Consider the following 27,500-nt stretch of genomic DNA (forward strand, 5'->3'; position numbering starts at 1 on the left):
TACAAGGACATGCAGGTGGAAATAGAGGGATTTGAAGAGGTAAACATGTCAACGAGTCAGAGTGGGAAACACCCAATCCAACATTGTATTTTGTCTTGCAGTACGGGGCGGGGCGGGTGCCCTGAGGGTAGGGGGATGCCCTGAGGGTAGGGGGATGCCCTGAGGGTACGGGGGGGGATGCCCTGAGGGTACGGGGGGATGCTCTGAGGGTACGGGGGGGAATGCCCTTAGGGTACGGGGGGATGCTCTGAGGATGGGTGTTAAAACCAGATGAGGGTTGTGGTACAACACAGTAAAATCCCACACTATCGTGTGGAAGCAAACCGTACTGACAGTTTCTTTTTACACAATCCTTTCCAGAACTGGTCCTGCTACTATGATGGATGTGTAACAGGTCTGCACAGATCCATATCGCAAGAGATCCATATCGCATGCAATATTTTTTATATGCATCTCAGACGCATGTAAGGTACGTTTTTTATATAGTTTGTCTGGTTGTGTGTGCCTCTCCTCCACACACACAATAACAGTACCTCAATGAGTTTGACCTGTCGGGCGTGGTCCTCCTGGGCATGAGCGTTCCTCTCCTCCAGTTCCTCCACCTTCCTCTCCAGTTGTCTGCCTCTCTGCTGGGCCTCCTCCCACTCCCTACGACCCCGCTCCAGACCCTGCTCCAGGGTAAGTAGCTGATCGAACAAACTCACACACACACACACACACACACACACACACACACACACACACACACACACACGTAACGGAGTTACGAACTAGCTAGCTTGAAATGTCCCCAATGGAGCTATCAAATAGGACTTGTTTTCTATAGCTCAAATCGGCTCGTACGTTGTCAAGCGGGTTAGTCGCGTGTGTTGGAGACATGGAGGAGCCTGGTTCATAGCCCAGACAGAGCCAAGTCCAGGTAGGGAATGCTATATGCTAAGCTAACGCACACATAACATATTAAACATGAAATAACTGTTCAATAGCTTTCATCTCAATAGCTTTCATTTTACATTACGGTCTCCTCTCCTGATAAACCTTTCAACTCTAGAATCACTGCTCAGTTCCTTCTCTCTGAAGCATGAGAGAGAGAGAAGGAGAGAGAGAAGGAGAGAGAGAAGGAGAGAGAGCGAGCGAGAGAGAAAGAGAGAGAAGGCGAGAGAGAGAGAGAGAGAGAGTGAGAGAGAGAGAGAGAGAGAGAAGGAGAGAGGAGAGAGAGAGAAGGAGAGAGATAGATAAAGAGAGAGCGATAGTAAGAGAAAGAGAAAGAGGGGCAGAGAAAGAAAGAGAAAGAGATATAGATGAAGAGAGCGATAGAAAGAGTAAGAGAAAGAGAGAAAGAGGGGCAGAGAAAGAAAGAGAGAAACAGAGAGAGTATAATCAGACTATGATCCATCCATCGGTGACTACAGGAAAACGGCCCACCACACCTCTTCCTGGAGTTTCCTGGTATTCTGTTGTGATTTCTCCAGGTCCAGTCCCTTTTCCTGCAGCTGTTGTTGGAGCTCAGTCAGCTCTGTGTGGCTCTTCTTTCTGACTTCATCAACCTGCAGCTGGAGCTGCTCAGTGGACGCCTCACACTCCTCCACCTTAACACTCATCTGGAGCAGAGAGAGAGAGGAGGAGGGGGAGAGAGAGAGAAGGGAGAGAGCGAGAGAGAGCAAGAGAGAGAACAAGAGAGACAGAGAAGGAGAGAGAGAGCGAGTGGAAGGAGTAAAACAGACTGAATGGAGTTCATTGAACATTCCCCCCCATGATAGATGATGTTGTTCATGCAACGCCTATCATGTCTAATTCATGAGTATCATAACTTCTAAACCCAGCAGCACTCAAGCATGGAGACAAGAAAATACTGGTCCTCTTCATAGAAACACACTGTTCTTCTCAGTGGCCTATGACCTACAGTGTGTCTCTCTCTCTCTCTCTCTCCTCCCTCTCTCCACTCCCTCTCTCTCTCACCTCCCTCTCCCTCTCCCTCTCTCTCACCTCCCTCTCCCTCACCTCCCTCTCTCTCACCTCCCTCTCTCTCACCTCCCTCTCTCTCACCTCCCTCTCTCTCACCTCCCTCTCTCTCACCTCCCTCTCTCTCACCTCCCTCTCTCTCACCTCCCTCTCTCTCACCTCCCTCTCTCTCACCCACCTCCCTCCCTCACCCACCTCCCTCTCTCTCACCTCCCTCTCCCCTCCCCTCCCTCACCCACCCCCTCTCCCTCTCCTCCCTCTCCCTCTCTCTCACCTCCCTCACCTCCCTCTCCCTCACCTCCCTCTCCCTCATCTCACCTCCCTCTCACCTCCCTCCCTCTGCCGTTTCTCCACAGTGCTGTTCTAGTCTCCTCTCCTCATCCAGATCACCTCCCTCCCTCCTCTACCCATCCCTCCCTCGCTCTCCCCTCCTCTCACCTCCCTCTGCAGTTTCTCCACAGTGCTGTTCTGCAGTCTCCTCTCCTCCTCCAGATCACTCTTCATCCTCCTGAGCTCCTCTGTTCTCCTCCTCTCCTCCTTCAGCCTCTCCTTCGCCTCCCTGTGGTGGTGGTTCAGCTGGGTCAACTCGCTCTGTGAGAGGGAATCACCACAGACAAAAGGACTGTGTTAGTGTGTGGTGAAACTACGGAGAAGAAGGAGAATACATATAACTGCTACAACTACAGGTTGTCCAAGTTGGAAATATTGTTTTTTTTAAAGAGTTGTTTACCTGTATAAAAGTCAGAATCTAACAACAAATCTACTATAAATATATCATTATTATTATTATATTATCATCATCATCAATCATTATTATCATCATTATTGTTATTATCATTATTATGATTATATTCTTATTATTATTATTATCATATTATTATTATTACATTATTATTACATTATATTATTATTATCATTATTATCATTATCATATTACGCATGTATTATTATTATTATCATCATTATTATTATTATTATCATTATTATCATTATATTATGCATTATTATATATTTATTATTATTATTATTATTATATTCTTATTATTATGATTACATTATTATTATTATTATTATCATTATTATCATTATCATATTATGCATTATTATATATTTATTATTATTATTATATTCTTCTTCCTATTATTATTATCATATTATTATTATCATATTATTATTATTCATATATTATTATTCATATATTATTATTATTATTATTATTATCATTACTATATTATTATTTTATCATTATTATCATATTACGCATTATATATTTATTATTATTATCATTATCATCATCATTATTATTATTATCATATGTATTTCAAGCATTTTTTGCTGACCTGTACATTCTCCAGCTTTATTAGTTGGTCTTTGTTTGCCTGGCTGATCTCCTCTTCCTTCTCCTTCACCTCCGCTAGCGTTCCCTCCACCTGCTGCTTCTCTCGCTGTGGAAACACATTTATTATTCATTTATCTAAAAACTCCGTTTATGATGCATTTTGTAGAATGTTCTACATCATCGAGAGTCTATATTTCCCTCCAGGTGCTCCCTTCCTTCCTCCACCTCACCTTGAGTTGCTCTATGCATTTCACCAGCTGTCTCTGTAGAGTTTTGGACTCCTTGATGACGAGGTTGAGCTGGTCCACCTTGCTCTCCAGCTCCTCTACCTGGGTTAGTGTAGAGATGGGACACAATTATGTTAGCTTCAGGACAACCTGGTCTCAGAGCAAAACGTATTATATTTACTGAAGTCGGTGCCTCACCATTTAGTAAGATTATGTTCCTTACCTTAAGCTACCAGTGTAATAGCGGTCGCACAATATTAACGTCTAGTATCCTACGGGTACTGTAATACAGCATTATGGGTATTGTATTACATCATTACATCATTATGGGTACTGTAGTACAGATTGTGGGTTCTGTAATATAGTGCATTACGGGTGCTGTATTACATCATTATGGGTACTGTAGTACAGTGCATTATGGGTACAGTAGTACAGTGCATTATGGGTACTGTGGTACAGATTGTGGGTTCTGTAGTATAGTGCATTACGGGTGCTGTAGTACAGCATTATGGGTACAGTAGTACAGTGCATTATGGGTACTGTGGTACAGCACTATGGGTGCTGTAGTACAACATTATGGATGCTGTAGTACAACATTATGGGTGCTGTAGTACAGCATTATGGGTGCTGTAGTACAGCATTATGGGTGCTGTAGTACAGCATTATGGGTGCTGTAGTACAGCATTATGGGTGCTGTAGTACAGCATTATGGGTGCTGTAGTACAGCATTATGGGTGCTGTAGTACAGCATTATGGGTGCTGTAGTATATAATGCCCCAGTACCTGTCCCTTAAGCTCCTCTCTCTCCTGGATCCGCTCCTTCACCTGGCCCCGGGCCTCCCCTCTCTCCTCCTCCACCTCCCTCTTCTCCTGGCCCAGGATTGTGTTACTCTGACAGGGAGACAGAGGGAGTTAGAACACACACAAGATACAATATGTTGAGTGGAACATTAAGTTATGCTATTGAGCTACTGGGATATTCAATTCAATTCAACTCAACTCATCATTTACCTCTTTCACCTCCTCCACCTCCTCTTGGAGCTTCTGCACCTCCTTGTCGTACACCTCCTTCATAATGCCCAGCTCCTTGTCATGACTCTCCACTTCCTCCTTCAGCGCTCCCTTCAGGGCGGTCAGCTCCCTCTCCCTCCAGTGTAGCACCTCCTCCTGCTCCTCCTGCACCTGAATGAGCTCCTGGAAGTCCAACCGCAGCTGGGCCAGATCCTAAAAAAACAGACATCTTTTAACTTCTAGAATCCATCTAGTTCTGACTTGAACTCTGTGCTTTAGAGCCATCCTAATAGCAAGCCTAGGTTTTTACTTCCTACTTCCTACCTAGTGGTTAGAGCTAGTAACTAGTTGGACTGGTAACCGGAAGGTTGCAAGTTCAAATCCCCGAGCTGACAAGGTACAAATCTGTCCTTCTGCCCCTGAACAGGCAGTTAACCCACTGTTCCTAGGCTGTCATTGAAAATAAGAATTTGTTCTTAACTGACTTGCCTAGTTAAATAAAGGTAAAAAATAAAAATGTGCTTGTGTGTGTCTCGGAGGGGGTTGGAACAAAACAGAATATTCTTTACCGTTTCCTTGTGACAATAAAGTGACCACCTTCTTCCTCTCTTCAAAAGTAGAAAATACACTTCTAATATGTGTAAGAATATACGCAGTACACTTCTAATATGTGTAAGAATATACGCAGTACACTTCTAATATGTGTAAGAATATACGCAGTACACTTCTAATATGTGTAAGAATATACGCAGTACACTTCTAATATGTGTAAGAATATACGCAGTACACACTCTATATGGACTATACAAGTCAAACTTTATTTGTCACATGCGACGTGTACACCTTACCGTGAAATGCTTTACTTACAAGCCTTTTAACCAACAGTGCAGTTCAAGAAGAGTTAAGAAAATATTTTACCAAATAGACTAAAATAAAAAGTCATAATAAAAAGTAACACAATAAGAATACCGAGACTATATACAGGGTGTTACGGTACAGAGTCAGTGTGGAGGCTATATACAGGGTATTACGGTACAGAGTCAGTGTGGAGGCTATATACAGGGGGGTACCAGTACAGAGTCAATGTGGAGGCTATATACAGGGTGTTACGGTACAGAGTCAATGTGGAGGCTATATACAGGGTCTACCGGTACAGAGTCAATGTGGAGGCTAAATACAGGGGGTACTGGTACAGTCAATGTGGAGGCTATATTCAGAGGGTACCGGTACAGAGTCAATGTGGAGGCTATATACAGGGGGCACCGGTACCGAGTCAGTGTGGAGGCTATATACAGGGGCACCGGTACCGAGTCAGTGTGGAGGCTATATACAGGGGGTACTGGTAGAGAGTCAGTGTGGAGGCTATAAACAGGGGGTACTGGTACAGAGTCAATGTGGAGGCTATATACAGGGGTACTGGTACCAGTGTGGAGTCAGTGTGGAGTGCTATATACAGGGGGTACCGGTACAGAGTCAATGGGAGGCTACAGGGGGTAGTCAGTGTGGGGTAGGCTATAGGCTACAGGGGGGGTACCGAGTCAGTGTGGAGGCTATATACAGGGGGTACCGGTACAGAGTCAATGTGGAGGCTATATACAGGGGGTACCGGTACAGAGTCAGTGTGGAGGCTATATACAGGGGGCACCGGAACGGAGTCAGTGTGGAGGCTATATACAGGGGGCATCGGTACCGAGTCAGTGTCCTGGGGGTACAGGCTAGTTGAGGTAATATGTACATGTAGGTGGGGGTGAAGTGAATGCATCGATAACAGCGAGTAGCAGCAGTGTACAAAAGGGGGTGTCAATGGGAATATTCTGAATTCAAAATATTGTGGAAGAATAAGAATGAACCAAGTTCTCTCACAACCTGTTCCTTACCTTCAGAAGGAGCTGTTTCTCTGTGCTTTCTGCCTGTGTTGCGTTCTTGGCCTGGTCCAGTTCATCATGCAGATCAGACAGCTGCTGCTGGAGGACCGTCCTCTCTGTACGGCCACGTTCTCTCTCTGCCTTCACCTTGACTAGCCTGAGGAACATACACCTTTGGTCTTGAGAAAAAGGTCACTAGGCTGAAACATGAACTGAAATATACAGACCACCTCACATTTTGACCTGCACTAGTAACACAAGCCTGAGGAACCAGAGAGCACCAGACCAGAGAAATCAGAAATTGTTCTTCAAGAGGCCATTTCACAATTCACAACGACATGTTCAGAGATCCTCTCAAAATCTCCACATAAGGTGTAAAAGGTCTTGCCGGGGGTCCATTTAGGATTGGGCCTTACTCGTCTATGACAACTTCAAGCTCCGCCTCCATCCCAGCCAGCCTATCCCGTAGCGTGGAGAGTTCCTCCCGTCTCCTGTCCAGTTCCTCCTGAACAGTCTTCACGTCCGTCTGAGCCCTCTCACATGCCTCCACTAGGGCTCTACCATTCTACAGGACACACCGAGTCCCCAATGTTATCATTTGGCCATGAAGGATTTACACAGTATGATGTGAATTACAACTTTTACATCGGTTATGTTCATTAGCCACCAAACAGAAGAAAAATGGTTATAAACAGAAACACTCACTCATAAGAATCACTTATTTTGGTTAAATACACCATTGTCCGTGACTTTCCCTCATGAAAATGACCCCGGTGGAACTACTATACCTTGGTCTTATGCTCCAACTGTGTCTTCAGCTTTGACACCTCTCTCTCCAGTTCTGCTCCTTCCTGCTGTAGCGCCTTGGTCTCAGCAGCACAATCCTGCAAGGTTGGGACGGACACACACACACACACACACACACTCATTAGAAACCCTTCCAGTTCACACACACATTGTTACAGACATAGGCTACTTTGACAATGTGTATGTTTCAGGGTGGACAGAACCATCTGAAACAAGTCATCCCAAACGAGCCTCACCCTGATCTCCTCCTCCACGTTCTCTGCAGTCTTCCACTTCAGTTGGTTGATTCTGTCAAACACCAGGTTCACCTTCTTCTGAGTGGTGGAGGATAAATCAGTGGTCCTGAGGGAATAACAACAACCAATCACACGGAGTTCACCGGCATACCACAGTGATATAACTACAGTAGGGAACTACACACCAGTCATATAACTACCATACAGAACTACACACCAGTCATATAGATACTGTGTGTAAGATAATTGAGGCTATAATTGATTTTGCTTGTCCTACACACACAGTGCCTAACAGAGCCTCAATTTCCAGGATTCCTCATATTCTTTCAGGAATAGATCTGTCTGATGTTCATCTTCTAACGTTTCAGCGTGGTATATCAAAGTGTTTTTTGGGGGGTTGTGTCTTCAATGTATTCAACATTTCTGCCAGTTTGTGTTACTGGTGAGGAGATGAAAGTGATATTCTACTGTTGGTACTGTGGAAATGTGTTCATCATACTCTGCATTCCTGAACTGGTGTGTGTGTGTGTGTGTGTGTGTGTGTGTGTGTGTGTGTGTGTGTGTGTGTGTGTGTGTGCTGTAACAGCAATCATTTACCAGAATGTAACAGATCTTGTTCACATTCTCTCCATTATATCATTACAGGCAAAATATGAGAAATGTGTAATAGTCACTTGGGATCAGAATACATGTCATTCAAATGTGAACTGAAATTTGAAATTTTCCTAAATGGAATGGGATCAGAATTGATGCCGACCCTCAGTCTCGCTGGCATCTTGCCAGAGGTTCTGTCACAGCTCAAGATTAAACGAGTAGAGAATCATGAAACGAATCGTGGTTGAGATATTCCAAGTGTAAATTTACCCATCATTGAGGTAAGTGAACAGTATCTGTTTAGTGGCGTCTTCATTTGGTCGTTGTGGTTCAGTGGAGAGCTGCTGCAGACCCCTCTGACCTTTCAAAAGATCTGGAGTGATGACCTGGTAACACAACACAATATCAAGGTGAAGCCACAGATGGGCAGTGTTTCATGTTACATTTATTTTAAAAAACGAATATTCCAGTTACTTGAAGAGTATTTTATGATCTGTATTTCTCTGAACTACAGTAGAATATATTCTGTAACAAACAAAATACTCAGAGAGCTGAAATTAGTATTTCCAATATACTATAATATATTATAATATAATAATTATTATTATTATAATTATTAGATAAGAATAATAATGTTATATATATATATACACATTATTATAATATAATTATATGAAATTAGTATTTCCAATATACTATAATGTATTATAATAATAATAATAATAATAATAATTATTATATTATAATTATTAGATAATAATAATAATGTTATATATATATACACATATTATTATATATTATTATATTATATAATTATATGAAATTAGTATTTCCAATATACTATAATATATTATAATAATAATTATTATTATATTATAATTTTATTATATTATAATTTAGATAATAATAATAATAATGTTATATATATATATATACACATATTATTATTATATATTATTATATTATATAATTATATGAAATTAGTATTTCCAATATACTATAATATATTATAATATAATTATTATTATTATATTATAATTATAATAGATAATAATAATAATGTTATATATATATATACACATATTATTATTATATATTATATAATTATATGAAATTAGTATTTCCAATATACTATAATATAATTATTATTATTATTATTAGATAATAATAATAATATATATATAATAATATATATATATATATATATATATATATATATATATATATATATACACACATTATATTATTATAATATTATATAATTATATGAAATTAGTATTTTCAATATACTGTAATATATTATAATTATTATAATACTATAATATATATTTTTCTATAAAAAACATGTTTTTAATAGCAGGTCACAGTTTTGTGGCCTCCGATTACCCCAAATCTGCTGCGTTGGTAGCAGACGTCTGATAGCACTATGGGGTATTAAGAAGGTCTGTTAAATTACCAAAAATGTAAAAATGAACACTTGCAAAGCACACTGGGCATTATTCCAATTAACTCCACCACCGAAACAAGGCCAAATTGGATTACAATACAAAATTGTTTAGGGGCGGAGCTCATTCGAATAATAACTAGTGCGGTTTTGCAAGGGTTCATTTACATTTTGGTTGAGGGTTTAATTAAAAGGAGGGAAGAAAACATAACCCTGCAGACACTATGGAATGAGTTTGACACCCCTCTTGTAAAACCACACATTTCACTACACCTATCCGGTATATGTAACAATACAACATATATATTTTCTACTATAATATACACCTACTACTGTAGTACTATAATATACACCTAAATACTTTAATAATACTATAATATACACCTACTACTGTAGTAGTACTACACACCTACTACTGTAGTAGTACTATGATATACACCTACTACTGTAGTAGTACTATACACCTACTACTGTAGTAGTACTATACACCTACTACTGTAGTAGTACTATACACATACTACTGTAATAGTACTACACACATACTACTGTAATAGTACTATACACATACTTCTGTAGTAGTACTACACACCTACTACTGTAGTAGTACTACACACCTACTACTGTAGCAGTACTACACACCTACTACTGTAGTAGTACTATGATATACACCTACTATTGTAGCACTATAATATAAAATGTGCAAAATGCGCAACTTCACTTTTATGCTGATGATTGTTATTTATTGTTGTGCCTCGTCTCTCACAAAAGATTTCTCTCTTCGTTCGCAGGACTTTTTCCCTGCCAACTGTTCCAAATGTCTGAACTGAATTTGGTAAAAGGGCTTTTATGTACTCTGCGCCATCGTCCTGGAACGCCTTACAAAATACTTTTAAACTGGAAGAACTTCTCCCGATTGGTGTTTTTAAATCACTGATGAATGATCTTGAGGCTGATTCCCTGACCTGGCAATGTTTTTAATTGGCTGTTTTATACTCTTGTGAATTCTATGTTTTTACTAGATGACTTGTAGTTTTTCATGTTGTCTGTCTGTAATTTGTGCAATGACTTGGTGCTGCCTATCTTGGCCAGGACGCTCTTGAAAAAGAGATTTCAAATCTCAAATGAGCCCTTCCTGGTTAAATAAAAGTTAAATCAAAATAAATAAACTATATATACACTATTAAAACCAATTTACCTGAGTTTCTCTCTTTGACTCCTCCTCTGTGTGGTTGAGAGATCTGGATCTGCTCAGGGAGGTCTTCTCCACTCTGTACCGTACCTTCACCGCTTTAGGTGACACAACGCTAGGCCCCACCTCCTTCTCCCACTGGAGCTTATTGAACATCAGAGTGGAGGGTCCGTTGGCCCCTCTCCCCTTCGGTGACCCGGGAGCGCTGGTGACTCCCCCTGGAGTCTCTCCCCTGGTCCCTCTGACGGCCGAGGCAGGGCTGGAGGGGTCCAATGGGTATGAGTGACACTGTCGCCTGCTGTCCACGCTGCGTGACCTCCTCCGGTCCTCTGGGGGTATCCTCCCTCTCCTAGGCCCAGCCCGGCCCATCTGCTGGGGGCTGTCGAACTGGTTGATAAGGCTACCTATGGAGGAGATGGGTTCTGTGTCCACTGCGTTTGGGGACCTCCTGGGGACGTTGGTAACCTCGCTTGGGGGACTTAGTAAGGTGGTAAAAGAATGGTGGTGGGGACCTGGGGCTGAGACAGGGCCCGGGCCTTGGGTCTGGGTGGGAGCTGGGACAGGGCCCGGGCCTTGGGTCTGGGTGGGAGCTGGGGCTGAGACAGGGCCCGGGCCTTGGGTCTGGGTGGGAGCTGGGACAGGGCCCGGGCCTTGGGTCTGGGCGGGAGCTGGGACAGGGGCAGGGCCCTGGCCTTGGGTCTGGGCGGGAGCTGGGACAGGGGCAGGACCCGGGCCTTGGGTCTGGGTGGGAGCTCTCTCTATACCCTCAGCAGGCAGAGGGATCCTGGCTGGTCCGGATCTAGGCCCTGCTCCCTGGGTCAGGGCGGCTCCTGCTCCACTCTGGAGACCTCTGGTGAGATGTCCCGGCCTAGGTACAGAGGTTGTCTGAGTGGGGGGAACAGAGAGTCTTCGACTGGAGGAGAGGCGGGGGCTGAGGGGGCTGAGGCTGTTCCAGTCTGGGTTGTAGGGCTTCAGCAGCTCTGGGTGTCTCTGGAAGTTCAACCCGATATTAGATGTCGGCATGGTCCTCTGTAACTGCTGTAAGTGTGAATCCTGGAAGTCGAACATGGACACGGTGGACGCCAGCATCCTCTGTGATTCCCTACCCTCCCTAACCTCAGTCAGAGAACCTCCACGAGCATGGTTGGGAATACTGCGCTCCATATTCGGACTTCCTAACAGAGATCGCTCCATATAGGGACTTCCTAACGGAGATCGCTCCATATAGGGACTTCCTAACGGAGATCGCTCCATATAGGGACTTCCTAACGGAGATCGCTCCATATAGGGACTTCCTAACGGAGATCGCTCCATATAGGGACTTCCTAACGGAGATCGTTCCATATAGGGACTTCCTAACGGAGATCGCTCCATATAGGGACTTCCTAGTGGAGATTGCCTATCATTCACCATGGAGGTGTAATCAGACTGGCTGTGGGCGTTGACAGACTCTTCCTGGTGGTCCCAGTTTCTACTGTAGCTCTCCAGGCCACCAGACGGCAGAGCTGCTCTGCTATCCCCGTTGTTCAATACAACGTAAGGATGACCCTCAATCCCCTGGACTTGTATCCTCACCCCGAACGTGCTGCTGCTGTCTGAGGACAGAGGACGAGGACCGCCTCTGGGACCAGGTCCAGGCTGCTGCATGTTGTAGCCCTGTTGTATTCTACTGAAGTCTGGAGACGAGCCACTTGCTCCGTTTCTGTGAGACTCCATTTATGGGAGTCAACGTAGAGACAACGTTGTGTGTTGGCTGGGTTCACACCAGTCCTGAATGAACAAGAGGACTTTCCCTCAGAACTGAAGAGATTCACAGCTGTAAAAGAAGCAAATAAAAAAACACTTTGGTCGGATGATTATTAGTTGGTTCGTCTCCTCTTAACCCGTAGGCTCCAATAACCACCCCCCCTGTCTTTACAACAGTTTACCCCATGGAAAAATACATCAGGCGACTGTTTACAAAACAGAGAAGAAGTCATGTGGCCCAACTAGCAACAACGACATCACAACTCCAACAGCTGCACCAACCAGCAAGCCACAGACAGAGAGAGAGAGAGAGAGAGTGACACCACCATCAACAGCACATTGAAATAGAAAACAGTTTATTCAGTGTGTGCTAACAGTGTAACTATTGTTTGCAGGACACAAAGTGCTGCATGACGACTACCACTGTCCGTGGTCGTTCCAACCAGGTTGTGGTCATACACACACACACACACACAGTTTTCCTCTACAGTTGATGATGTGATGAGATGGCACTTGAGGGAAAATCAGTTGTGGACGGAAACAAAGACACACACACACACACACACACACACACACACACACACACACACACGTTTGTTTTAGAACAATGTGTATTGTTGTTGAAATAATCAACATGTAAAAGCTCAGCATTGAAATATACAGCAGGTAACTGTTACCGTATTCCAGTAGTTCCATCTCTTTGGTAGTGTTTTACAGCAGGTAACTGTTACCGTATTCCAGTAGCTCCATCTCTTTGGTAGTGTTTTACAGCAGGTAACTGTTACCGTATTCCAGTAGTTCCATCTCTTTGGTAGTGTTTTACAGCAGGTAACTGTTACTGTATTCCAGTAGTTCCATCTCTTTGGTAGTGTTTTACAGCAGGTAAAACTGTTACCGTATTCCAGTAGTTCCATCTCTTTGGTAGTGTTTTACAGCAGGTAACTGTTACCGTATTCCAGTAGTTCCATCTCTTTGGTAGTGTTTTACAGCAGGTAACTGTTACCGTATTCCAGTAGTTCCATCTCTTTGGTAGTGTTTTACAGCAGGTAACTGTTACCGTATTCCAGTAGTTCCATCTCTTTGGTAGTGTTTTACAGCAGGTAACTGTTACCGTATTCCAGTAGTTCCATCTCTTTGGTAGTGTTTTACAGCAGGTAACTGTTACCGTATTCCAGTAGTTCCATCTCTTTGGTAGTGTTTTACAGCAGGTAACTGTTACCGTATTCCAGTAGTTTAAACTCTTTGGTAGTGTTTTCACATACTGTATGCGGCCCATTTTCTAAACTCCAAACTTTTAAGACGTGTAACGCAGCCAGTCTTACATTCAAAAACCTTTCACCACGCAATCATGGCCTTAAAAATAAACATTTACTGTGAAATATAATGAGTACATTGGTTTAAAAATCACAAAAACAAAATTATATCCTCTCTTTAGTTATTTTAACTATCAGCAAAAACTTTTAAGATATATTTATTTATTTTTTTGCCCTTTGAATGTAGTATGCTGCAGTACTGTAAATGACAGTATATTACACATTACAATTGACTGAACATGAAATGTTCAACAAGGTATGATCATTGAAGACATATTTCACAATGTATTTAACTTAAAGAAATTAAAGAAACCTAAATGTTTAGCAGGCACTAGTTTGCATCAAGCCTGTCTGGAGCATTTGGCCACAGGTTCTCATCCACATCACTGTAAATATACTCATTGTTCATGCAACAGAGGAATACACCTTTTTTTTTTTGGCATGGCGAATCCAAGCCTGACATAGTTCTCAATTGAAATCATTGCATGTCTCCTCCATGACCTGAAGTACTGTGGTACATTCATTGGGATGGCAATCATTCATCTTTGACCTGCATTACATTATAGTATTGTAGTTGGTCTTGTGTGGCTCAGTTCCTAAGAACATGGCACAAGCAGTTGTGTGTTCGATTCTCACTGGGGTCGCATACCAAAATGTGTGGACTGTTGTCACTTTGGATAAAAGTGTCTGCAACGTAAATTGCGGTATTACCCACGAGTAGGTTTACCAAACGTTTAAGTGATCATCAATTAAGAGCACTCGGATTAAGTCATAGTAAAAATGTCTCTAAATAACAAAAGAGAAGAGGATCATATCAAAAGTAACGTGAGCTTTGCATTGTGAAAGGCGAGTACTTCATATGAACATGTATTGCAATGTCAAGCATGTACAGTATTTCTAGATAAAACACTGATAACATTTGATGAAAAAGTGCTTGGTTTTTAAAACAACTTCCTTTGTGATAATCTATTTTGAGTTTTGCACAAAAGAGCTATGAAAATGTACTACGTGCTTGTGAAAATGGCACCAAAGCGATAAAAAAAAACTACTTGTTACAGTATAAAATAGGTGTACACTTCTTTAAATGAAAATAAATAGGACCAATAACAAAATACTCTCTCCTTCATAAGCACTTTATCTGACTCTATGTGTACGATTGTAATTAAAGACAAAGGATAGATGCATGAGTAATCCTCTATGCAATTTTACCAGCGGATAATGAAACGCCACCTTTACTAGCGGATCAATCGATGTTCTCGAACGATAAGATAGCCAACCAGGCAATGCCAAAAACTAGAATCACATCATAAAGCACTTAACTGTTCAATTGGTTCAAGTAACAGCTAACTAGACAGTTCAGAAAAGTGTTCCTGTGAGCAAATCCGTTTAATGGACTTACCTAAATTGGCGTAGTTCTTCTGTTCGTAGTGCAACATGCGCTGGCTGAAGTGACAGTCTCTTGTGGGAGTTACTGTATGGGAAGTGCGGATTCTCCCTCCCCATTCCACACAGTATCCCTACGCGTTCCCTCCAGCGGATCTGTCCAGCTATTCAACAAATTGCAGGTTGTACAATTAAAAGGTTTTGATATAATCATTTATTTCAGAAATTCTGACATTGATAAAGATGTAGTATATTTAATTCAACTGCTAATTATATTAGATACTTTTCATATTCACAAATGCAAATGGTCTAAATCAAAACCGAACTTTTTTCCCTCCCATTTTATAAAATAATTTAAACAATATGGCACTACTTTAACTAAAATGAAAAACAAATAGCCAATTCAAACTTGTTGTATTAATAATGAATATGATTTGTTTGTTTGGGATTCCTGGCAATGTTAATAGTTTGTATGTATGCTTGTTTTTGCATTTTTGTTGATATTTGTTCATAAAAAAATGAATAATAAAAAAATTAAAAAATTCAGCAAATTGCGCAGGTGTTCATCATCCTCATCTTCATCATCATCATTAACACCTTGAATAATACATACTATATGTCTTGTCTGATACTTTTTAAAGGGAGAAATAAGAAATACTTCTGATATCTAAAAAAAACAACATTTATTTCATTATATGAGCAGAACTTCTGTACACATTACTATTAATATAATGGTTAACATTTACTGAAGATGACATACAACATAACTGTAAATAACTGGAAGGTTTTTACAAAGACATCCCCCGTTCTGGAACTCTCCCCATATACAGAGTCCAGAGTCCAGAGTCCGGAAGCCCAAAGAGAGAGTGGGCAATCGGACTAAGGAAGGTGGGTACCAGGCTGAAAAGTACCACCGGTACCTGGTAACCCAAAGGCCCAAGAGAGAGTGGGCAACCCAGAGTCTGAGAGCCCAAAAATAGAGTGGGCAATCGGACTAAGGAAGGTGGGTACCAGGCTGAAAAGTACCACCGGCATCTGGTAACCCAAAGGCCCAAGAGAGAGTGGGCAACCCAGAGTCCGGTAGCCCAAAGAGAGAGTGGGCAATCGGACTAAGGAAGGTGGGTACCAGGCTGAAAAGTACCACCAGCACCTGGTAACCCAAAGGCCCAAAGAGAGAGTGGGCAATCGGACTAAGGAAGCTGGAAATCTCCCCAATATACAGAAATCACGGATTGCTCAGGGAATTAAAGATAAATATTTACACTGTCTTCTGAAGAAACACATACTTAGTTTAAAATTAAAGCTCTGTAATTCAGATATTTACTTATTAGTAATTGTAGAAAATATAAACAATAAAAAGCTATTAAAAAGTAATCAATATTATGAATAAAAACTCTGAACAATTAAGTATTATTCCATTTATAGCCTAAACAAAAAGCACAAAAAAAATCTGACTTGGCCAAGTGCACACATGAGTGTACAGCTAAGCTTGTACCACCCTAAGAGGTCGAATACTGACATAGGAGAATATAATAAAAATATTAATTAAACATTGAATTATTACCAAAAAAAAGAGTTACCTTTTTTCTTCTTCACTGTACAACGAATATAAAACATACAAAACATTTGCTGGTTAAAATGCATTTGTCAGTAACAAGTTATAAGTTTAGGCACAGGTCAAATTCCAACAGGAGGTTCAGGAAATGTCCCTATCGTGACTATTGAGCTGCTGTAACTCTTTTTCTGTCTCTTGGTCTCATAGCTTAGCTTACTTTACAGTCTCGTAGCTTACTTTACAGAGAAACAATTGAATGTCCTTGGATGGACTTGGATGGTCTTGGATGGTCTTGGATGGTCTTGGATGGTCTTGGATGTCATTGGATGGTCTTGGATGGTCTTGGATGGTCTTGGATGTCCTTGGATGGTCTTGGATGGTCTTGGAGGGTCGGATGGTCTTGGATGGTCTTGGATGTCCTTCAATGGTCTTGGATGGTCATGGATGGTCTTGGATGGTCTTGGATGGTTTTGGATGGTCTTGGATGGTCTTGGATGGTCTTGGATGGCCTTCGATGGTCTTGGATGGTATTGCATGTCCTTGGATGGTCTTGGATGGTTTTGGATGGTCTTGGATGGTCTTGGATGGCCTTCGATGGTCTTGGATGGTCTTGGATGGTCTTGGATGGCCTTGGATGGTCTTGGATGGATGGTCTTGGATGGACTTGGATGGTCTTTAACCGTCTCAGGATGATCCTCCTCCACACTTCATATGTAGAAAGAAAGAATAGATTATTTAACTTGGATCGACAGCAGATCAACACATGCTACCAAAGAAGAAGAAGAAGAAGAAGAAGTCCTGAGAGATGTCAGCACCACAGATGAGCCATGGAGAAAACAGAGCAGGTGCACCCTCACTATTAAAATAAGGAGGTGGCAAACTTGTGTTTTTGCATCTCTTTTTTTTGGTACCAGAAAATTATAATAATAATTATAATTAGGTCATTTGTCAATACATTTTTTTTTTAAAGTATAGTCTGTATTAAAAATAGATATATCTGACCATTTTATAAAATATATAATAATTACCATCTGAGCATGCTTGTCCATTACAGTGCAGAAAATCGCATGTCTCTAGCCGAAACAATTTTTAAAAAATAGGCAAAGACCCAGATTACCAGAGCTTGATCTTATTTTTTCTGGTTTCAGAGCAGCAATTTATCAAATCAAATCAAATTGTATTGGTCACATACACATATTTAGCCGATGTTATTGCGGGTGTAGTGAAATGCTTGTAGAGGTACAGTACCAGCCAAGCTGTCGTCAAGGCAAAGGGTGGCTACTTTGAAGAATCTAAAATCTGGAATTTGCATTTATTTTTATTTTTAATTTAACACTTTGTTTTTTTTAGGTTACTACGTTATTCCATGTGTTATTTTATAGTTTTGATGTCTTCACCATTATTCTACAATGTAGAAAATAGTTGTTGTTTTTTAAAAGAAGAAACCCCTGAATGAGTAGGTATGTCCAAACTTTTGACTTGCACTGATGACAATTAGAACAAATATATGGAGGTATATAAATGCCAAAACCTCAAATGCAAAGCTGACAACGGCAAATAAATAATACCTTTGCAATTTATTTGACAATTTATGTACGCAAATGCAAAACTCCACCGTGTACTTTCAAGTTCAAGTATCCAAACTGTCTGCCATGTTGAAAATGCAAAAGCGAAGTACATTTGAGACTTATTTTTCAATGCCCTACAAGATTAACACGGCCATAAGTCTTCTTCACCTACCAAAGTAGGTGAAGATTAGTAATCTAGTTTGAAAACCATCTTTTAATGCCATTTATTGTAGCAAAACCCTGAGAAAAAATGTTGTGTTCTGTCAAGTAAACACGGATTCTCCTGGTTGAGAAACAATATAGAATTGCTGGAAAATGGTTTAAAAACATAATAATCTAAAATCTAAAATGCCCCAGATTGTGCACCCCCACTTTTATACAAAGTCAGGTGCCCATTCCCATACCTGTCAAATGTTTATAGATGTCCCATGGGGTTAGATGCATCTAGTCCAGGATGTAGTGATGCCTGGTGTTGCTGCAGGCCCTGGGCATCTGTTAACCCAGCTGACATCTTCTCCTGCTCCCTCCTCCTCACACAGGCTGCCTTGGGGTTCAGGTTACGCTCTAGAGGTAGCAGATCACACGGACATCAACGTTAGGGGGTACCACAGGGTTCAATTCTCGGGCCGACTCTTTTCTCTGTGTATATCAATGATGTTGCTCTTGCTGCGGGCGATTCCCTGATCCACCTCTACGCAGACGACACCATTCTATATACTTTCGGCCCGTCATTGGACACTGTGCTATCTAACCTCCAAACAAGCTTCAATGCCATACAACACTCCTTCCGTGGCCTCCAACTGCTCTTAAACGCTAGTAAAACCAAATGCATGCTTTTCAACCGATCGCTGCCTGCACCCGCATGCCCGGACTAGCATCACCACCCTGGATGGTTCCGACCTTGAATATGTGGACATCTATAAGTACCTAGGTGTCTGGCTAGACTGCAAACTCTCCTTCCAGACTCATATCAAACATCTCCAATCAAAAATCAAATCAAGAGTCGGCTTTCTATTCCGCAACAAAGCCTCCTTCACTCACGCCGCCAAGCTTACCCTAGTAAAACTGACTATCCTACCAATCCTCGACTTCGGCGATGTCATCTACAAAATGGCTTCCAACACTCTACTCAGCAAACTGGATGCAGTATATCACAGTGCCATCCGTTTTGTCACTAAAGCACCTTATACCACCCACCACTGCGACTTGTATGCTCTAGTCGGCTGGCCCTCGCTACATATTCGTCGCCAGACCCACTGGCTCCAGGTCATCTACAAGTCCATGCTAGGTAAAGCTCCGCCTTATCTCAGTTCACTGGTCATGATGGCAACACCCATCCGTAGCACGCGCTCCAGCAGGTGTATCTCACTGATCATCCCTAAAGCCAACACCTCATTTGGCCGCCTTTCGTTCCAGTACTCTGCTGCCTGTGACTGGAACGAATTGCAAAAATCGCTGAAGTTGGAGACTTTTATCTCCCTCACCAACTTCAAACATCAGCTATCTGAGCAGCTAACCGATCGCTGCAGCTGTACATAGTCTATTGGTAAATAGCCCACCCATTTTCACCTACCTCATCCCCATACTGTTTTTATTTATTTACTTTTCTGCTCTTTTGCACACCAATATCTATACCTGTACATGACCATCTGATCATTTATCACTCCAGTGTTAATCTGCAAAATTGTAACTATTCGCCTACCTCCTCATGCCTTTTGCACACATTGTATATAGACTCCCCCTTTGTTTTCTACTGTGTTATTGACTTGTTAATTTGTTTATTCCATGTGTAACTCTGTGTTGTCTGCTCACACTGCTATGCTTTATCTTGGCCAGGTCGCAGTTGTAAATGAGAACTTGTTCTCAACTAGCCTACCTGGTTAAATAAAGGTGAAATAAAAAAATTAATAAATAGGACTGCCCCATAGACCAGACAATGAACCAGGACATCAACATTAGGAATATCCCATAGCTGGCAGGTAGCCTAGTGGTTAGAGCGTTGGACTAGTAACCAAAAGGTTGCAAGATCTAATCCCGGAGCTGATAAGGGATAAAAAAATCTGTTGTTCTGCCCCAGAACAAGGCAGTTAACCCACTGTTCCTAGACCAGTTAACCCACTGTTCCTAGACCAGTTAACCCACTGTTCCTAGACCAGTTAACCCACTGTTCCTAGGCCAGTTAACCCACTGTTCCTAGGCCAGTTAACCCACTGTTCCTAGACCCAACCCACTGTTCCTAGACCAGTTAACCCACTGTTCCTAACCCCCACTGTTCCTAGACCAGTTAACCCACTGTTCCTAACCCCCACTGTTCCTAGACCAGTTAACCCACTGTTCCTAGACCAGTTAACCCACTGTTCCTAGGCCAGTTAACCCACTGTTCCTAGACCAGTTAACCCACTGTTCCTAGGCCAGTTAACCCACTGTTCCTAGACCAGTTAACCCACTGTTCCTAGGCCAGTTAACCCACTGTTCCTAGACCAGCTAACCCACTGTTCCTAGACCAGTTAACCCACTGTTCCTAGACCAGTTAACCCACTGTTCCTAGACCAGTTAACCCACTGTTCCTAGGCCAGTTAACCCACTGTTCCTAGACCAGTTAATCCACTGTTCCTAGACCAGTTAACCCACTGTTCCTAGACCAGTTAACCCACTGTTCCTAGGCCAGTTAACCCACTGTTCCTAGACCAGTTAACCCACTGTTCCTAGACCAGTTAACCCTCTGTTCCTAGACCAGTTAACCCACTGTTCCTAGACCAGTTAACCCACTGTTCCTAGACCGTCATTGAAAATAAGAATTAGTTCTTAACTGACTTGCCCAGTTAAATAAAGGTAAAAAACTAGGACGTCAACGTTCAGACGTGGTATGACTGTTCCATAGAGCGGACAGGGAACCAGGTTCAGACGTGGTATGACTGTCCCATAGACCAGACAGGGAACCAGGTTCAGACGTGGTAGGACTGTTCCATAGCCCAGACAGGGAACCAGGTTCAGACGTGGTATGACTGTCCCATAGACCAGACAGGGAACCAGGTTCAGACGTGGTATGACTGTCCCATAGACCAGACAGGGAACCAGGATCAGACGTGGTATGACTGTCCCATAGACCAGACAGGGAACCAGGATCAGACGTGGTATGACTGTCCCATAGACCAGACAGGGAACCAGGATCAGACGTGGTATGACTGTCCCATAGACCAGACAGGGAACCAGGATCAGACGTGGTATGACTGTCCCATAGACCAGACAGGGAACCAGGATCAGACGTGGTATGACTGTCCCATAGACCAGACAGGGAACCAGGATCAGACGTGGTATGACTGTCCCATAGACCAGACAGGGAACCAGGATCAGACGTATGACTATTCCATAATCTCTCGTTCTCTCTCTCTCTCTCTTAATCTCTCATTCTCTCTCTCTTTCTCTCCTTTAATGTCTCGTTCTCTCTCTCTCTTTCTCTCCTTTAATCTCTCGTTCTCTCTCTCTCTCTCTCTTTCTCTCCTTTAATCTTTCGTTCTCTCTCTCTTTCTCTCATTTAATCTCTCGTTCTCTCTCTCTTTCTCTCCTTTAATCTCTCGTTCTCTCTCTCATTTAGTCTCTCGTTCTCTCTCTCATTTAATCTCTCGTTCTCTCTCTTTCTCTCCTTTAATCTCTCGTTCTCTCTCTCTTTCTCTCCTTTAATCTCTCGTTCTCTCTCTCATTTAGTCTCTCGTTCTCTCTCTCATTTAATGTCTCATTCTCTCTCTCTTTCTCTCATTTAATCTCTCGTTCTCTCTCTCTTTCTCTCATTTAATCTCTCGTTCTCTCTCTCTTTCTCTCATTTAATCTCTCGTTCTCTCTCTCATTTAATGTCTCGTTCTCTCTCTCTTTCTCTCATTTAATGTCTCTGTCTCTCTCGCGCACCCACCCCTCTCTTTGTCTGTCTCACACACTAATGGAGGAGAGAGGGAAGAGGTCGTGCCCACGCCATCCTGTAGAAAGAGAGGAGGATACGTAGCTTCATGTTCCACTGTAGTGAAGTACTTATTCATTCAGACTTTATATACAGGGCATTCAGAAAGTATTCAGACCCCTTTCCATTTTTTCACATTGTTACGTTACTGCTTTATTCTAAAAATGGATTAAATACCAAAAAATGTCCACATCAAGCTACACACAACACCCCAAAGTGACGAAGTGAAAACAGGCTTGTGGTAATTTTTGCAAATTTATTTTAAAAAGTATAAGTATTCAGAACCTTTGCTATGAGACATTAAATTGAGCTCAGGAACATCCTGTTACCATTAATCATCCTTGAGATGTTTCTACAACTTGATTGGAGTCCACCTGTGGTAAATTTGATTGATTGGATATGATTTGGAAAGGCACACACCTGTCTATAGTAGGTCCCACAGTTGACATTGCATGTCAGAGCAAAAACCAAGCCATGAGGTCAAGACTCTTCCTAAAGATGGCCGCCTGGTCAAACTGAGCAATCAAGGTGGAGGACCTTGGTCAGGGAGGTGACCAAGAACCGGATGGTTACTCTGACAGAGCTCCAGAGTTCCTCTGCAGAGATAAGAGAACCTTCCAGAAGGATAGCCATCTCTGCAGCACTCCACCAATCAGGCCTTATTGGTAGAGTGACCAAACGAAGCCACTCCTCAGTAAAATGCACATCACAGCCCGTTTGGAGTTTGCCAAAAGGCACCTAAAGGATTCTCAATCCGTGAAAAACAAGATTATCTGGTCTGATGAAACCAAGATTGAAATCTTTGGCCTGAATGTCAAGCGTCACGTCTGGAGGAAACCTGGCACCATCCCTACGGTGAAGCATGGTGGTGGCAGCATCTTGCTGTGGGGATGTTTTTCAGTGGCAGGGACTGGGAAACTAGACAGGATCGAGGGAAAGATGAACGGAGAGCAAAGTACAGAGAGATCCTTGTAGAGTCATACCCAAGAAGACTCAAGGCTGTAATCGCTGTCAAAGGTGCTTCAACAAAGTACTGCGTAAAGGGTCTGAATACTTTTGTAAATGTGATATTTCTGTTTTTTATTTTTTATACATTTTCAAAAAATCTAAAAACCAGTTTTTTGCTTTGCTATTATGGAGTATTGTGTGTAGATTCATGAGAGGGAGGAAACTATTTAATCAATTTTAGAATAAGGCTGGAACGTAATCAAATGTGGAAAAAGTCAAGGGGCACGTTATTTTTTTTTTTTAACTAAGAACAAATTCTTATTTACAATGATGGCCTAACGGGGAACAGTGGGTTAAACTGCCTTCTTCAGGGGCAGATTTTTATTTACCTTGTCAGCTAGGGGATTCGATCAAGCCATCTTGCGGTTACTGGCCTAACACTCTAACCACTAGATAACAGATATATGTGTCTTTCTGTGTTTTCCTAATCTCCTTTTCGATCATATTGGAAGATAAGGTACGAGGTCATCCCTCAGACCTTCTCCCCCAATGTGTTTTTGAAAAGGAGGCGAGGAGAGAGGATGTGAGGAATCGAGGAAAGATTAATTGAGAAATAGCCATAATCTGTTTGGGATAGCAGGAGTACTGACCTCTGACTTGTTGTTCTAGACTAAGTATTACAGCCACGGCCTGGTGAAGAACCAGCAGCTTGGTCTGCGGCTTCTCGCTCTTCAGGTGCAGCTGTGTCATGTGACCCAACTCCTTGAACGCTTCGTTGATGTCACGGACCCTCAGGCGCTCGCGGGCGTTGTTGGCCATCCGCCGCTCTCGTTCCCGCTCAGCCTTCTGCTCCGGGCTCAGGTTGTCCTCATCTTCATGGATGCTGCTGTAAAACGGGAGAGAGAAAGCAAGAGGTTTCAGGATTGGTACATGGCGCCCTCTGGTTGGCATTTTTATGTAAACATTTTTTTAAAGTCGAATCTCTCAATTTGATATCCAGATAAAAATCTAGTTGAATCTTTGAGCCATTACCAGCTTTTTATCAACGCAACAGACAGATAGGCATCTACCCAGCCAGCGGGCTTAAATGGCTGAAATGACGTCATTACCAACCCCTGCTGTGTAGAGAGGGACTACTCTGCTCTAGGGCCTAGTTTCCCAGAGCCTTCGCAGCATTAAGGTCATCGTTAGAACCATCTGACGATGTATCTTTAGTAGCCGAGCTGTTTCCCAAAACCATTGTTACTAAAGTTGCACTTGAAATCATTCGTTATTTAGCGACTGTATCAGAACACTCGTAGAACAGCTAAGTGCGTTGTTTGATGCTTGTTGGTTTTGTTTTGCTCTTCCACATCACTTTATACACAGAAGGTCCCTGTTAAACACAGAACCAAGAGTTTTATCTGTCTCTCTGACCACTGAAAACTCCAGAATTAAGTTGCCTAATAATAATAATAATAATAATAATAGTAAATAACGATAACGATAACGATAATGATAATAATGATAATGATAACAACAATGATGATAATAACAACGGCAATGATAATAACGATAACGATAACAACAATGATAATGATAATAATGATGATGATAATGATGATAACGATAACAATAATGACAATAATAATTATAATAGCAATAATAATAATGATACTATTATTAATAATAATAATAATAATGATAATAATGATAATGATGATAATAATAATAATAATAATAATGATAATAATAATAATGATAATGATAATAATAATAATAATAATAATGATAATAATGACAATGATGATAATAATAATAATAATGATAATAATAATAATAATGATAATAATGATAATGATGATAATAATAATAATAATAATGATAATAATAATAATGATAATAATGATAATAATAATAATAATAATGATAATAATGATAATAATAATAATAATGATAATAATAATGATAATGATAATAATAATAATAATAATAATAATAGTCTAATTGACTAATAGCCTACAAAGTTGCCAATGTCTTTTCAATTGTTACACAAAAAAAATAAACTATAAAATGATGCTTCAAATGAAAACCTGAGATGACTGCAAAAGATGAATAGATTAGATGCTCAACGACACATACCAAATCTTGATTTAGTGCGTTAGCCTATTATAGGGTAAGCATTTGGAATAAAGACAAACTCAATATTTGCAGCCGTAAGTGGTAATATCTCTCTGGGATCCGATCCGTCGTCAGTGTTGTTGAATGATTCTAATTGTAAGGGAATATTTGAATGGGGAAAGCTGATCCGAGAGCATCGCTGAGTTTATTTTCGATCCTATCAGTATCGACACGTAGTCACGACACACTTCGCGAATGTTCTGTCTACCTGCTTGTTTGGGAAATATTCTTAAAAGTTGTCTCATAAACAAAGATGCATCTGATATGATCATTGTAATGCTCAAAGATGCATTATGCAGAAATCGCCATTTCCTGGTTGCTAAAATTCGAATAGTTTGCCTAATTTCAGTTCATGTGACAAAACAATTACACAAATTAACCTTTAACAAGACACACCTGTTAATTGAAATACATTCCAGGTGACTACCTCATGAAGCTGGTTGAGAGAATGTCTAGCTTGTGCAAAGCTGTCATCAAGGCAAAGGTTGGCAACTTTGAAGAATCTTAAATATAAAATCTATTTTGATTTGTTTAACACTGCTTTGGTTACTACATGATTCCATATGTGTTATTTCATAGTTTTGATGTCTTCACTATTATTCTACAATGTAGAAAATAGTAAAAAAAAAAAAAAAAATCCCTTGAATGAGTAGATGTGTCCAAACTTTTGACTGGTAGCGTATGTGTTAAAAAAAAAACAGCACAAACAGAACTGGAGAGAAAGCTGATCTGGGACCAGGCTAGAGTTAGATAGAGAGAGAGAGAGAGAGAGAGAGAGCATGTAGCTGATGCTGCTGTCTTCACCTGGTCATGCTGTCTCCTTGTGTCTTGTGGGACTCGCTCTCCTCATCGGAGCGCTGGCTGTGGCTGTCAGAGCTGTGTCTGTGTCTGTGTCTGTGACCCTGGTTGTGATGGCTGTGATGTAGCTCATACTGCTCATCTCTCTCCAGACCCTCCAACTTCAGCTCCAAGCCACCTAGTCCTGCCGGGAAGGAGTGGCCATTTTGATTCTGTGAACGTCTCTGCAGTGCAGGGTGGGAGTTGTTGTTCAGATGGACAGTGTCTACCTGCAATACACACACGCGTTAAGAGGGTTACATAAAGACGATGTTCAAGTTCAGTATTTCATTTACAGAATCATATATTAACTATTAATAAATAAATGACACTTCAACCACATTTCTTGATGCGGCATAATTTCTTTATTTTACTTTAACTAGGCAAGTCAGTTAAGAACAAATTATAATTTTCAATGACGGCCTACTGGGGAACAGTGGGTTAACTGCCTTGTTCAGGGGGCAGAATGACAGATTTGTACCTTGTCAGCTCGGGGGATTCGAACTTGCAACCTTCCGGTTACTGGTCCAGCGCTCTAACCACTGGGCTACCCTGCCGCCCCCATAATGACAAATAGGTCACCAAATTCTGTATCCCTGAACAGATCCCTGTTTATCTCACGGAATGAATTTAATCACAGAGGATGTTAATCCCCATAGCTCTCCTAAACATAGCCCCTAATTCTGTTCAGGAATCATTCATTGTAATGGACACACATATCCCTGGAAACCTGAATGAATGTGATACCCCTATTAGGGATTAGACAGTTCTAAATCCTCTAAATATAACGTAGACCAATTTCCGTCACTCTGTCCTCTAAATATAACGTAGACCAATTTCCATCACTCTGTCCTCTAAATATAACGTAGACCAATTTCCATCACTCTGTCCTCTAAATATAACGTAGACCAATTTCCGTCACTCTGTCCTCTAAATATAATGTAGACCTACTTCCATCACTCTGTCCTCTAAATACAATGTAGAGCTACTTCCATCACTCTGTCCTCTAAATATAATGTAGAGCTACTTCCATCACTCTGTCCTCTAAATATAATGTAGAGCTACTTCCATCACTCTGTCCTCTAAATATAATGTAGAGCTACTTCCGTCACTCTGTCCTCTAAATATAATGTAGAGCTACTTCCATCACTCTGTCCTCTAAATACAATGTAGAGCTACTTCCGTCACTCTGTCCTCTAAATATAATGTAGAGCTACTTCCGTCACTCTGTCCTCTAAATATAACGTAGACCTACTTCCATCACTCTGTCCTCTAAATACAATGTAGAGCTACTTCCATCACTCTGTCCTCTAAATACAATGTAGAGCTACTTCCATCACTCTGTCCTCTAAATACAATGTAGA

At 41.4% G+C, this 27,500-nt stretch overlaps 2 protein-coding genes across 3 annotated transcripts in view; both read right to left on the minus strand.

Annotated features, from left to right (window-relative positions):
* Positions 1–15,270, minus strand: part of LOC112218939 (cingulin-like protein 1) — a 29,514-nt gene extending 14,244 nt beyond the window's left edge. Inside the window, exons 1-15 of one of the 2 annotated variants that reach the window (XM_042301920.1) lie at positions 15,133–15,270; positions 12,060–12,490; positions 10,681–11,999; positions 8,312–8,427; positions 7,448–7,553; positions 7,193–7,288; positions 6,821–6,969; positions 6,417–6,561; positions 4,540–4,752; positions 4,312–4,419; positions 3,532–3,630; positions 3,303–3,407; positions 2,401–2,553; positions 1,431–1,601; positions 534–686 (exon numbers count right to left, since the gene is read on the minus strand). In XM_042301920.1, coding sequence (XP_042157854.1) covers positions 534–686; positions 1,431–1,601; positions 2,401–2,553; positions 3,303–3,407; positions 3,532–3,630; positions 4,312–4,419; positions 4,540–4,752; positions 6,417–6,561; positions 6,821–6,969; positions 7,193–7,288; positions 7,448–7,553; positions 8,312–8,427; positions 10,681–11,999; positions 12,060–12,390 — 3,264 coding nt within the window. In that variant the 5' untranslated portion in view covers positions 12,391–12,490; positions 15,133–15,270. Of the gene's footprint in view, positions 1–533; positions 687–1,430; positions 1,602–2,400; positions 2,554–3,302; positions 3,408–3,531; positions 3,631–4,311; positions 4,420–4,539; positions 4,753–6,416; positions 6,562–6,820; positions 6,970–7,192; positions 7,289–7,447; positions 7,554–8,311; positions 8,428–10,680; positions 12,491–15,132 lie in introns of both variants that reach the window. The other variant, XM_042301919.1, reaches the window with a different exon arrangement.
* A 1,999-nt stretch (positions 15,271–17,269) lies between these two features.
* Positions 17,270–27,500, minus strand: part of LOC112219166 (transcription factor 12-like) — a 30,707-nt gene continuing 20,476 nt past the window's right edge. Inside the window, exons 6-9 of the mRNA XM_042301165.1 lie at positions 26,104–26,366; positions 23,790–24,025; positions 18,644–18,803; positions 17,270–17,376 (exon numbers count right to left, since the gene is read on the minus strand). Of these exons, the coding sequence (XP_042157099.1) occupies positions 18,655–18,803; positions 23,790–24,025; positions 26,104–26,366 (648 nt within the window). The 3' untranslated portion in view covers positions 17,270–17,376; positions 18,644–18,654. The remainder of the gene's footprint in view (positions 17,377–18,643; positions 18,804–23,789; positions 24,026–26,103; positions 26,367–27,500) is intronic.

Source organism: Oncorhynchus tshawytscha, linkage group LG19, assembly GCF_018296145.1.
Source record: "Oncorhynchus tshawytscha isolate Ot180627B linkage group LG19, Otsh_v2.0, whole genome shotgun sequence".
In the NCBI taxonomy this organism is placed as follows: domain Eukaryota; kingdom Metazoa; phylum Chordata; class Actinopteri; order Salmoniformes; family Salmonidae; genus Oncorhynchus; species Oncorhynchus tshawytscha.